Here is a 14,013-nt window from a genome sequence, read left to right on the forward strand (position 1 = left end):
TGGGGAGCTTGTTCTTGGAGTAATTTGTTCCATTTCTTCTTTTTATGTAGGATGAATGCTGTAGAAAGTTTTTCGTAGTCTCTTTGTATCCGCTGTATATTGTCAGGGAACATGCACGGATTTCTATCTTTTAAGTTGTTGTAGTGTATGACGATTTCCTTCCTGAGTTGGTCTCTTTTGGAGTAGAGTAGGTGAAGTAGATGATTTCTAATTTTCTCTGAAGTTCTTCTGCATAGCTGTGCAGCATATTTGGAGTTGTGTGTAGTAGTCAGGGGATTGTAGATGTTTAGTCCTCGGGGAATGAAGTTGTGTTTCTTGCAAAGGCTTAGAAAATATATGTCGCTGTTGAGTCTGGCTTCTTTCTTTTTCATGTTGTACAGTTTCCATTTCAGACGGCTGAATTCAATATCTTCCATGTTGCAGGGGTTTAGGTTGTAGCCGTGTTGGTCTAAGGATATAGGCAGACAAGGTTCCTTAGCTGCTTCTTAGAACTTGTCTACCCATCTTCATTGTGTGATTTCAGGGCAAGACTGATTTGAATCCTCTCGTCAGCCAGATTCCTCATCCCAGACCATCTGATATACATTTATTACCACCCCCACCACCCGATTTCTGAAGCTCTACCTAGCTAAGAAGTATGTCTAGTGTTCCTGGAAAGTGTAGTACAAAGCTATTTACAGTGGCTAGGAATGTCATCATAAAGTCAATACTGAAATTGATCTAACATAATTAAAGGAAGGCTAACTGTACTCATTGTCAATGTAAAGTCCTAAGGTGGCATGTCAAGTAGTAGCCTTGCCTCAGTTTACTAACTGCCAGATGATTTAACAAAACTGCATGCTCTTTTCATAGGGCACCTATGAAAGCTGAAAACAGCATGGGATATTCACCCTAGTAGAGGGGAACTGGTAAAGGTAAACAGAGGCCTCCTGGCAGCAATATACATAGTCAAAATGTCTGATTATAATGTTAGGTGGCCAGTCAGGAAACACCAGAAAGAAAAGGAATGGAGAGAATATACACTGTATATTCCATAGATTGCTATGCTTCATGTAACGATAAAACAAAAAACATTAAAAATATTAGAAGTACCTGACAGTTGAATAGTCAAGACATTTTGTTATGGCCAATGATAGCATAAAACAGAGTGAAGAGACAGCAAATTCAGGCTGTTTAACTGAACCGTCAGAGGCTAGAGCAAGAAATGTAGTTGAATAAGTTCTTGTGTTTTACAAAGCTCACAGCTCGAAGGTTACCCGTCAAACAAAAGTGCATTGTGCACAGCCTGAGGCAGAGGGTTTTAGTTTGGCAAAACTGTATTCAGCTCTGCAAGGTCTAAGTGTTTTCCCACTTCAGACATGTGAGAAGTTTTACACCAAAACCCCCAAAATAGCTTCATTTTAATAAGGTTTAATTTGTAGCAGGTTTGATATATTAAAGGTAGTGTTTTTAACTGGAGTTTTTTCAAATAAGTTTGTGCTGAGGAGTTTGAAAAGTATGGTGCAGACTAGCAAAGTGAAACAGGGTCTAGCATTTGATATTTTAACTGTTGGTGAGGTTACACACCATGAAACAGACGCATCAGCCATTTGCATCCATCTACATTACATGTACAGCCACCACTGTGGTATGCAGGTGCCATTCAAATCTCAATGCACTTTGAAATAATTAATCAATTCTCTCTAAAAACATGTAATGTTCATTACACTACACAATAAATCTATATCATATTATATCATATTAGCTTTGTTTATCTGAGATTAAGGACACTAATGTGATATTAAAAAAAAAAAATCACAATTACAAATCTCTGGTTACCTGGAAAGCTCCTCTTTCAGATGTTGAAACAACACCCCCAGGTTTAAAATAATCTTCAAAAACCAAAATGCCTTAACTTGCCAGTAGTATTTCAGATTAAGCCCAATCACATCTGAGTCTAGTTTTTCACCACCTCATTTTGGACAGCTGAGTCTGACTTGCTCTGCTTCTGCTGAGAGCTGCCACAACACTAAAATGTTCTGTGCTCATTTAATACAGGGGGAATGATGTTTGGAGGCAGATTTGTTATAAAATGTCCTTATGTCTGGTGCCAATCATGGGTGCTTGCATACAACAAGAATCTAGTTATCTGTACTGGACACTAGAATGAATAATTTCCCAACTTAGGCAAGGCTACTTTTTTGTTTTTTAAAGTCCTTGCCTCTCAAAACAGTACTTGGCACCAAACTGTGAAAGGAAAGACAGAACATTGTTGCATTAAAGGAAGACTATTGTAGTCTGTAAAAATTGTTCACCGATGAAGTTTACTGCATGTTATAAATGCTGAAATTAAATGCCAAGTACAATGGGAATTTCAGCCAAACACTGTAGGCTAGCTGAGCCTTTATAAGCTGCTTGCAGTTACAGATCCTTTTAAAAGGCCAGCCAGCCAGTTTCCCAGCACCTGTTGGTCAGACTGGGGAGGTCACCAATACCCCTCCATTACCTCTTGTCTGCCAGGTCAGTTTTATTCCCCACCAACATGATGATGACATCACTTCCTCTCTCTGTTCGAACATCATCAATCCACTTGGAGGTTTGCTGGAAGGAGTTCAGGTCTGGGGGCAAAAGAGAAGATGAACCATGAGGAGGACAAACTTCTTTCACATACACGGAATGAAGCTTCCAGAAAAGACTATAATAAAGCTAGCACGGCTGTGCCCACATACTCTGGCACATCCCCAACACTGAATAAAAAAGGGAACAGATCTAATTGTTTCTAATGTTAACCATCTTTCTATAAATACTCACAGCCACTATGTAATAGCCCCTCTCAAGCGCAGTATTTCAAACACAAGACACCAAAGCATCACTCACTTGTAATGTCATAGACTACCACAGCAATGGTGGAGTCGCGGATGTAGCTGGGAATGAGGCTGCGGAACCGCTCCTGACCTGCTGTGTCCCAAAGCTGCAGCCGAACCTGCTGGTACCAGGCCAGGGAGAGCAGAGAGCAAGAGAAAGAAAAAAAAGGAGGAAACTGTCCTTTAGAGAAAAGGCTATTTGCTAAAATGAACCGATCACAGCTCAGCCTGAGGACTGAAGCCTGGCCTCACCAACCAGCCCCCATATACCCACAAAGCAGTGAAACTAGCTCCTCAGTTTTCCCCAGACAGTAGGCAGACTCCTTTTAATTCCCCACCCCACCCCCAATCTTCCTGGAAGCCCTGCATAGGTCCCTCACTCCAATGAGCTCTGCATTGTGGTGACCACCCACGGTAGCCAGTGCTGTTTAACACTCGGAGGTAGTAAAAGCAAGCCACAGTTGGCCTTCCCCCTCCCAGGGCTGTGTATGCTGCTTCCACAACACCCCTAGCCTAGAGAGACAGAATCTCAGAATGGAGCCCTCTGTGCAAGTCATGTTCATTCTCAATGAATGGACAAGGTAGTGAAATGGCATCCAAATTCTCCTCAGCATCAAACACCCACAAAAGGACAATTGGAGCTTTTGTGCAAGATGAAGCCAGTCATCAACTTGGTCAAGAGGTTTCAGCAAGGACAAAAGCACCTGCTGTGAACTCTAGCTTACAGAAGGCATTTGATGCTCTCTTCCCAGAAGGCATGAAAGACAGAAACAAGCATCAATTCCTGGGTAAGAGGAGGGTAGCTCAGTCTCTAACAGAGAAGCCATACTTACTCTTTCAGAACACCCCAAGTAGGAAGGAAGCCAGAGACACCAGAACATATCAAGGTACTTTCCCCTCCCTTGCAACCCCAGGAGGTTCTTTGGTAGATGTCAAAGAACCAAGTCATTATGCCTGACAGACCAAGACCTATTGGTATGAAATGGCAGTCATAAAACAAGGCATCCAGGTATTACAGTAGCCAGTGCTGGATAAGAGCTTTCAGTAGCTTCACACCCAACTGCCTGTTTCCCCTCACAAGAGCTGCCAATTAGTTCTTTGCAGCATGAGCACTGTTAAATAGGCTGAAGGGAAGAAAATGCTAATATTGGCATTACCAGCAATCCCATTCACTGTGAGGGAAGATACTCCTGGAAAGGCTACAATTAGACTAGCTGATCTGGTTGTGTAGGCTCACAAAGGCTACATGGACAATTCAGCAATATGGGACAGTGGTTTTCTCTGGCTGAAACACCTATCAGTGTGGTAGCTACACCAGCTACAATTTATAAAAGAAGTCCCAGGGCAGATTGGTCATTTCTTTTTAGGAAAGAGACTTGTTCTTAAGTAGATGCTTTAGCAGAACACTTCCCTTTAAACATCCTGCCATAAACAAATTCAGACTAACACAGTACCAGTATTAGAATCCACTCGGTCCTATGGCTTGAGGAACCCAGGTCTAACTTGAAGTGATTAGCTCTCAAATGAAGTGTTCTCCCCTTTTAAGTTTTTTGCTAGCATGGTCAGTTCCCCACAATGCCAAAGAAAATCCAGAAAAGTGAATCCTTGGCCCTTCGCTACACACAACAATAGTGCTGGTGCTGCAGGTTTCTAACAACAACCTTGAGCTCCTACACCCTATCTTCACAATGAGTCTCTATGGTGGACCACAAGGAGCAACTGCTAACCAACTCCCATTCACTATAAATGCCTAATCAAAAAGGTGTTTAAAATGCTCCAAACTCCAGCCTCTGACTCAAAAGTATACCAAAAGAGTGCACCATTGAATAGAAAGCAGAAGGCACGGGCTGGTACTGCAGAGATCCTGTTCTACTGAAGTATCATCACTGCTTATAAAAAATGGTAACCACTGAACTAACGGGCAGGCATTTTCCAGACATTGCAAGTCTGGGCAAGTATAAAAATGCACCAATACTGAGCCAAGGGTGCTCAACCACATAAAAAAAAAAAAAACCAAACCAATCCTGATAAAAAAAAAAAAAAAAAAAGAAAAAAATATGGGGGCAAAAACTGTTAAAAAAAAAAAAACCAAACCAAACCGAATAAAAAAAAAAAAAAAAAGAGGAAAAAATTGAGTTGCAATACTGTATTAGTTTCCAAAAGTGAAACCTGATGCTCAGCCACTTCTGGGCAGAGGAAGTACCACAAAAACTCAGGTAGGACACTTTTCTAAAAGGTGTTGTCAAAAATCCTCCTTCTTGCTCCAGAAGAAAAGATCCTTGTTCAGGCCTTGCTCTCACCCAGTGTAGACTGTGGTACACACAATTTTATTGTAGTGTACTAAAGCAGGCTAAGACTTCAGAAGGAAGTCCTGTTATGGAGGAAATTGATCTGCTTGAGCATAAAGATCCACAAAATCCAGCTGTCACCCTTGACTTACCAAAGATGGTCTAAGGTGACCAGATCAACTGAAGGTGACACTAGGGTGGAATGAAAATACACTTATGTTCTATGTGTGTGTGTGTGTGTGTGTGGGAAAGACAGCTAAACAGATATATGGCCTTCACCACCACCACTCACCTTCCATTGTGATCAGGGGCTGTGCAAGGGTAATCTTTTATCCCAAGGCCAGACAGGTATAGCTCAGAGTCCGCATGCAATTCCCACGTGCAAAGAACAAGCTGAATAGCATGTTTTGCCCCTGAAAGTACTCATCCCTGGAAGGGTGCAGAGAAGAAAAGTGCCACTACAGACTGTGCACTCTGTCGCTCAAACACAGATACACCTGTTCCCAGTATATATTCCCCTCTATACTAAAAATCCTCCAAAAGCTATGCATGGTGAATGGAGCCTTAGATACACATTCCAAAGCAGGGCATGCTTGGGACTTTGAAGGCCGTTTAACCACTAGAAACTCAGAGGTGTAATCAAATAAAAGGATACGTATTAACATTCCACTGGCCCAGATTCTCAGAACATTGTACCACCCCCTCCAATTTAAAAAATAACATGCAAAAGAAAAATTCCACTGCTTAGTTTTTATTTGGGCTTTTTCAACATGGCATTGTACTATCTGTATAACCCTTCTGCGTGGACATTTATTCTACTCTTTTGGCTACCCTATAGATCAGCATTTCTTAACCCAAGGGTCACAAGAATATATGAAAGGGTCGCAAACCAACTTTAAAATAGATTAACAGACTTTTAAAATGGATTCTCCTTTAAAGGAGAAAAAATGTGGGAAACTGTGGCTTTTTCCTTGCAGGCTGAGTTCCAGCCTGCCTGGGGGCACCCTTGCTCCTCACACACCCTCCCACACCACACACTGTGGAGCTGGGAGCAGTGGGTCAGGAGTGAGGTGCACTGGGTCAGGGTTGGCCACTGATGTTTACAAATGAGTCCTGGTACAAAAAAGGTTGAGAACCACTGCTATAGGTAATAGAAGTACCAATATCAAAATAAGTGGTATGACTAGAGCAAATTAATATCTTAGTTTATGTCAAGAACTGCTATGCAGCCCTAAGTTTTGAATGATAGAGACCATCTGAACAATCAGCATTTTCACCTCAAAGTTTTTATTTCTTAGAAATAAAAACTGTAATATGAAAGTCTTGTTCTTCCTTTTCACCAAAGTGGATGTCTGAGCAACTCAGGTATAAATTGTGAGCTTAACTCCTGAATGCTCAGACAAGTTATAAATTAGTCTTTTCTCTTATTGTAAGCAAGCAGGTATCACGCAGTTTTAAAGAACGTGAAAAAGTTACTTTTCTACCCCCCCAACCCCAGTCAGGTTTTACCACCTGTAGGGGTGCACCAATAAAGATTTTTCTCGCCGATATCAATGGCCGATTAACCAGCCATATAAGCTGATACCAATCCGATTGCCAATATGCAGCCCGGCAGCTTGGAGAGCATCTGGCTGGTAAGTCTCGGGGGGGGGGGGGGGGGGGGGGGTGCGGCCCCCATGGTGAGGTAGGGATTGGGGCTGAGGCAGGTGCTGCAGAGTTAGGGCAAGGCAGGGTGCAGGACAGAGGGGCAGCTCCCACCACTGGGCACACCCCCATAGGAGGCAGGCAGGGGCCTGTCCCCCCCAGATTTTTAGATGGGGCAAGGACAGGCTGGCCACTGCAGGCTCGGGGCCAGGGGCTCCGCTGGCCTTTTCCTGGCGGGGGAGGGGACTAGGCTAGGGCTGTGCTCAGGGCAGGCGGGGGCAGGGCATGCAGTACTGGTGCTGGGAAGGGGGCTATGGTCACCCCAAAATTCACCCCCCAGCCCCATGTGCAAATTCGGGGTGCACATGCCGCCCCCCTCCCCCCTCCCCGTCTGCCCCAGGAGTGCGCACAGCAGCAGAAGCCACTCCCTGCTCCCCTGGGCAAGCTGCCCACAGCTCTGCCCCACACCCCATCCTGCCCCAGCTGGGTAGTGCCTGCCCCTGGCCCAACCCCACTCCCTCCCTCCCTCACTGTGAGGGCCTAGATCTGTCCCCACCACACCTCTCCCTCCCCCATGCTCCTTCCTCACCACAGACTCACCAAATGCTGCTCTCCATGCTGCTGAGCTGCATTCCTGGCTGTGTGCATGTTGTGGCTTTTATTGGTAACATCAGCCACATTGGCCAAAAAAAGCTGATCGCCACTAATATCAATTTTCCTTTTATTAGTGCTGATATGATATGGACCAATATATAGGTGCACCGCTAACCACCTGAGTATCTATCATTATTCCTACTAGCTCTTTAAATGTCCAGCACACAGAAAACCTATATTTCTAATATAAAATGAAGCAGAAGAGGAAACAAGTGTATTTATACCACAGAAAAAGAAGAGGGTATAAGTCAATTCACTCTTCTATCCATCCTTTGCAAATCCCCTTTAAGGTTTGAGTTCTGAGGAGGAAGGCATTAGGAATTCCCCATACAGCCTAGACGGAGATAGATAAAGAGACTTGGGCTACCACTCCCCAGTGACAGCAGCTTCAACCACAAAATATCTGCAGGCCTCTAGCTGCGAGTCTATTCAAGCTCTCTTGGAAGCTAGACATTTCCAAAAGCTTAGCTATGCCTTACACAGTTAAAGGGTACTTGTTTGAAGGAGGGCCCCTGCTGGGGGTCAGGCTCTGTACGTACTTGTAATGTCAAAGACAATGACAGCAACAGCAGAATCACGGATGTAGCTGGGAATGAGGCTGCGGAACCTCTCCTGGCCGGCTGTGTCCCACAGCTGCAGCCTGATCTGGGAAATGGAAGAGCATGGAGGAAAGGGAATGGGAAAATAGAAACAGAACAAAACCAAAACCCAAGTGAAATTAGAAAAAAAAAAAAAATTTGCAAAGCAAAATAAATAAATAAATATCAATGCAAAAGAAAGTTAAAATGGAACAAAAAATGTGAAAAAGCCAAAAGGTCCCCCTCTATCCCAGCCTTGTAGGAAGTCCAGCCCAACACAACAGCAAGCCTCACCTTCCACCTCCATACAAGCCTGTTCTGTCTCAAACATACACAGCTCTTCTAACTACATACACCTATCTACTTCACTGCATCCTAACAAGTCGGGGCTCCAGGCTGAGATAGAGAACAATACCTGCTGCTGCCCACATACAGTTGCATGAGGTCACACCTAATACTTCAGGATTAGTGCAACCTGCTACAGACTAATTCAGTATGTAGCCTGCTACAAAGTGCCAAAGCATGATATTCGAGCCCCCAGCCCAAATACCAATGAAGGTATCTGGTAACAAGCTAGGAGAATAAACACCTCCAAACGGGCTGATCTTACACTTGAATCCAGCCTCTTGGGGAAAAGTACTGAAGCAGGGGAAGAAAGTATCCTCCAGTATCCCAGCCTGTGATCATAGCTGTGACATGCAGCCTTGTCTCCCAGTGACAGGCACTCATTAAAGGGATGGGCAAACAGGGTTCCTCAAAACTCCATTTCACTTGTTGCTGCATCTCCCAGCAAGCAACCAGTTACACACTGCACTACACAGTTAGTTCTGTGAATGATAAGTGCAGGCATCAGCCCCTCCAGACAGTTTTATTTTTTCTACTGGCAGGTACAGGCAAGCCAATTTACAGCTCATAGACCTGGCCCAAGGGCAGCCTGAAGGGAAAATAAAAAAGACCAGGAAACTATATGGCAGATCAATCTGCAAGCAAAGCCATGTCATGGTTCGCTCCAAGCATAACAGTCAGAGTCTTGGCTCAGCTATAGCTGGTACCAGATTTTCCAAGGCCTGGTACGAAGAGGTATGGCAAACACAGCCAGGTATTTCAGCCCGAGTGCAGACATTTCTCCTTCACAGTCTCATCTACATTCAGGATCTCTGTCCCTACTTAACAGGCTTTCTGGGCCTCCAGTTGCCCATTTACATGGCTGAGAAGGCTAAGAGTACAGTTCATGTCAGGGAAAGACACCTGGGCCTTTTCTTCTCTACCAAAATGGACCTCAGAACAGGTCAGGTTCTGATTTGCTGATTGTGTGTGTAGTACAGAGTCTTCCACAGCCACAAGAGTTAAGGCTCACCCTACAAACAAAAAAACCCATTGTTCTAAAGGTCTTGGTGCCGCAAACTGTATTGACTGGTCAAATTTTAACTTGCAGTTATTCCAACTTGCCTCCAGAAGTAGGCCCAGCACAGTTACATATGCCTGTTAGCTATTCTCTCCTACTGCTGCTAGTATAACAAATGAGAGCATGACAGTTGGTATAGTCAAGACAGATATATGCACTTACTCCTTCATGCAGGAGGACAAAGGAGGGTTTCAATTCTCAGCTATCTCTCTTTGAGGTCACACCAGGTCCACTGGGCTGAGAATATCAGAGGCACCTGTACCAGTGCTGCATAGACCAATAAGTTTAGCAATGCACTGCACTACTGAGGAGCAGCAGGGGCAAGCCCCAAAGGGAGTTCCATCCTGCTTACCCACTCTTAAGCATCCACATGAAGCACTGCCAAAAAACAGATACTAGGAAGAAGCATGAAATGAGACCTGGGCCCCTTTCTAGGCCAACACTTAACTGTATTGCATCACCAAGGCTTTCCTTCCTTGACTGTCTCTATTCAGATGTACACTGGAGTGATGCTAGTATGATAGATTAGTATTACACCAATTACAGATAAAGATACCTACCCTGAAAAGGAGCGGCTTTATTACCTGTGAAAATCTTGAACAACTTCCCAGAGCAGAACCACTTAGATCAGTTCCAGAGGCAGAAGAGCAACTACTGACAAGAGTTATGCCTATGATGCATAAAGAAGCTAGCCCTTTCCCCAAGGATATGGATTAGTTAGCTTGTCCCAATTTTGCATGAACACCTTTTGACAGGAGACTGGACCAGTGGTTTGATCCAGCACTGCAAGAAACTGGATTCTACACAACCCAGCATGACCATGTCGGGGAATTCCCATTAAAAACTGTCGTGGGTCTGAAGAAACAGCCATCGTAAAACAAATAATACAGGCACAGAGCTGATACTTGGGCAAATGCTGCTCCTGTAACTGCAGGTGCCAGGTTACTTGCAACAATTCCTCACTCACCGTGCGGTCTTCTAGATACATGGTTTTTGACAGGAAATCAATGCCAATGGTTGCCTAAAAAGGAGAAAAAACAACTTAGTAACCTGCAATTATACTTCTAATCCCCGTTTAGGAATCTATGATTTCCAATGACAAAGAACCTTCATACACTTACAACTGAAATTGTTCAGCTACATTTTCCATCAATTCAATTACTGGAGGAAAAAATCAAGCCAACATTACCAACCCAGGGGGATTCAGGGGGGACTAGAGTCAAGTTTCAGGGGGTCGGACTCGATGATCTATTGAGGTCCCTTCCGACCCTAACATCTATGAATCTATGAACCCCACCAACATCACTTTGCAGGCTTCACCATCAAAATGCCATCACACTCCTTTTGGTTCCAACATTTTCACCATGACATAAGCACTTCCTCGTCCAAAATTAAAGCATCTTGCCAGAGTGACTTGTAGAGAAAAAAAGGCTCCTTATGCAGAAATAACTCCAAGGCCAAAGAAAAGATTGTTAATATGACTGAGGAGCTGGATGCCAATTGTGGATGGCTGTAAGCTGAATCACACTTAAGTTTGGCAGCAAAGTCCCTCGCTTGCCTGGTAATGTACAAACAAGAGCTCTAAGCTAAGACTACAATTCCCTCTATAGTGCAGGTTAGAAGCACTATTTCCCAGGCAGCTTGCTTTGTAACATTCCTTCCTTCCATACAGCTCTCCCCCAGGTACAGCCACTGTATAAAGTCCCCTGCATATGGGGACATTCAGAGACTGACTTGGTCAGGTAAAAGATCTGTTAATATTTCCTAGACACTTATCCTAAGTAGGTTCCTTTATCCAGAAGAAGGCTGTGAAGACTAGTTATGACTCAACAAGTTGTAACCACTGGGTTTTAGACAGGTTTTGCTGCAGACAACCCTAGTGCCTTTGTAGTGAAAATCCTTCTTGATGTCTTGGCTTCCCTATGCTTTTTGTACTGTCCCAGTTCTAAGACTGTCTCTTATTATTCCTTTTATTTTCATTAGGCAGATCCTCATACCTCCCACCACCCAGCTTTCTGTTGGGGTCTCAAAGGACCTCTTCCTTCCTACACTCTCTTACTGTATGAGATTATCCAAACAACTTCAACTATCATTATACTATCAATATACAGCTCTACCTCTCCACTCTGGGCCCATCCTTCTGCCAAAACTAACATTTTGACAGTTTTACCCAGGCACCTTGGACTAAAAACAATTCTTATTCTTTTTTCCTTCATCCACTCGAGCTCTCTTCCAACCATCCTCTCAGTCACCCTGAGTGTTCTCTTCTTCACTATTACTTGGGTCCTTAACCCAGTGGCAACTTCAGTCTGTCCTCAAGATCCTTACATCCAGGTGGTATTTTTTTATTGGACCAACTGTACAGTTGGGAAAGAGATAGACAAGATGAATTATGGAGGAGGAAGTGTACTGGTATCCAAAACTTTATCTATATGCCTACCACAGAATTCCTTACCTCTCACATTTTTCCTGGCCCATCATGGTTACAACATCACTCCAACACTATCCAAATCCCTCCCACTTCCACCCCCCCATGCATGACCTCCATGACCTGACCTTCCCTTTCCAGCTAGACATGGAGTCCTATCATCCAGGCTCTTATCTTACATCTTGCCCATTACAAAACCCAGGTCTTTGGGTTGATTTAATTTAATATTGCTTCATTTACAGCAGGGGCGGGCAAAATGCGGCACACAGGCCAGATGCAGCCCGCCAGGCCATTCTATCTAGCCCGTGGGGTCCCTAAAAAATGTACAAAATTAATATATATCTGCCCCTAGCTGCCTGTCATGTGGCCCTAGATGGCTTGCCAAAACAGTAAGCGGCCCTCCGCCCGATATAACTGCCCCCCCGATTTACAGGTACTGAAAATTCCACTGCAAAGATAGATCCTTCCACAACAGCTGCAATCCTCCTGCCTCCCACTAGTTACCCAATCTCCATCATGCCAATCTACTTGTCAATTTGAAAGTATATCACAGACTCTTAAATGGTGTTGAGCCAACACCTCATGAAAGGTAGGGGGTAAAATGTGCCCAGCTGACATTTCATGAAGGAAGTCTTGTCAAATGAAGAATTTTGGTAAAGACCAATGTTCGCCAGGATCCCACTCACCTGATAAGTGTTGTCAAAACTGTCATACATAAACCTGGTGATCAGGGATGTCTTTCCAACTGCAAAAGGAAAACACACATGCTATCACTTTCTAGCGGCAGCAGAGCAACAAGTGGTACCATGACCCTGCACAGTGCCTGTCCCAGAGCATAATTCATCGAGGCAATAAAGCTTCTAATCCTACAGTTACTTTCCCAGTTGTGTCCTTCATCTGGCAAGATCAGTCTGTTTCCAATGTAAAGACTTGATAAAGATCCTGGTCACAACTTGGCAAAGGCTTTTAATACTACGTGGACCTAACATAACAGTGTCCTTCACTCGGTTATATTTACGGTATAGATGACACTCAAGATGCATCAGTTTTGCTCATCCGAGGCAAAAACACCAAATCCACCTAAGTTATTAACTAACAGTATTGTTATGGCACATAAGACCCCTTATCGTGGTAAGGGGCTCATTCTGCACAGGGCTGAACACGCACAGAACACAAAGGGTTTTCATTCTGGTCTGTAAAGACAACCATGGATACTAATGAAAGATTTCAAGGAAACACTGGCCTCAGCCTGGCAGTAACTGACTGCCATCAACAAAATGGCAGCACAAAAAGAATTTTTAGAAAGGCTTTGTCAGTAATTACAAGAGCTTCCAGGCAGCTTTTCCCTAATGTTTTTCCCATGAAAAACTTCTCCACAGTGAGGGTGGCCAAAATTTGGAATGGGCTTCCAGGGGAGATGGTACTCTCCCCTACCTTGGGGGTCTTTAAGAGAAGGCTGGATCGGCATCTGGCTGGGGTCATTTGACCCCAGCGCTCTTTCCTGCCGAGGCAGGAGGTCGGCCTTAATGATCTGTTGAGGTCCCTTCTGACCCCAAAATCTCTGAGTCTATGAACATAAGGGGCTGCGTAGGAGAAAGAATAGAACAAGGGGGCAGGAGACCGGTGGGTATCTCAGCCAGGGCTCCACATCTCTCATATGCTGCAGAAACGATCAGCTGTAAAGGGTCTGAAAGCAGGGAAGCAAGTTTAAAATGACCACGAGGAGGTCCTTCCTCCCCAGCTGTCATTCAAATGCAATATCTGCTGCCACCCAGTGCGGTGGAAGCTCAGAGCAGAGCCAGGTGCAAAAGAGCTTACACACTCCCAGAGGAATGGGGCATCGGGAGCGAGGGGCATGGCCCTGACTGAGGCCATCCCGGGGGAGGGGAACGGGGGAAGAGGCCCCTGAGCAGAGCCAGGCCCTCTGTCGCCATTCACTCCCCGCCCCGCCAGACGCAGGTGTTTTGTGTGCGAGTCCGACGGGGATTAAGGCGGCAGCCACAGGGGAGGCCACGTGACGGCGCCAGGCCTCGGCCGGCGACACCCGCTCGGGGCCGCGCTGCGAAAGGCCGATCCCCGGGGCGGGCAAAGCCCCAAGTGCTCCGAAGCGCTGACGGGGAAAGGGAAGGCGCCTGGGGAGCGCAGCGGCCGGCAAGACGCGGCAGAGGCGGGG

The 14,013-nt window shown here is 45.0% G+C and overlaps 1 protein-coding gene across 6 annotated transcripts in view; it reads right to left on the reverse strand.

Annotated features, from left to right (window-relative positions):
• RAB41 (RAB41, member RAS oncogene family) overlaps nucleotides 1–12,710 on the reverse strand; it is a 22,947-nt gene extending 10,237 nt beyond the window's left edge. For 2 of the 6 annotated variants that reach the window (XM_025200109.1, XM_006020488.3), the window contains exons 1-4: nucleotides 12,527–12,695; nucleotides 10,380–10,433; nucleotides 7,969–8,074; nucleotides 2,486–2,597 (exon numbers count right to left, since the gene is read on the reverse strand). In XM_025200109.1, coding sequence (XP_025055894.1) covers nucleotides 2,486–2,597; nucleotides 7,969–8,074; nucleotides 10,380–10,433; nucleotides 12,527–12,556 — 302 coding nt within the window. In that variant the 5' untranslated portion in view covers nucleotides 12,557–12,695. Of the gene's footprint in view, nucleotides 1–2,485; nucleotides 2,598–2,856; nucleotides 2,963–7,968; nucleotides 8,075–10,379; nucleotides 10,434–12,526 lie in introns of all 6 variants that reach the window. The other 4 variants (XR_003093266.1, XR_003093265.1, XM_006020487.3 and 1 more) reach the window with 4 other exon arrangements.
• Nucleotides 12,711–14,013: the final 1,303 nt, after the last annotated feature.

Source organism: Alligator sinensis, unplaced genomic scaffold, assembly GCF_000455745.1.
Source record: "Alligator sinensis unplaced genomic scaffold, ASM45574v1 scaffold809_1, whole genome shotgun sequence".
Classification (NCBI taxonomy): Eukaryota; Metazoa; Chordata; order Crocodylia; family Alligatoridae; genus Alligator; species Alligator sinensis.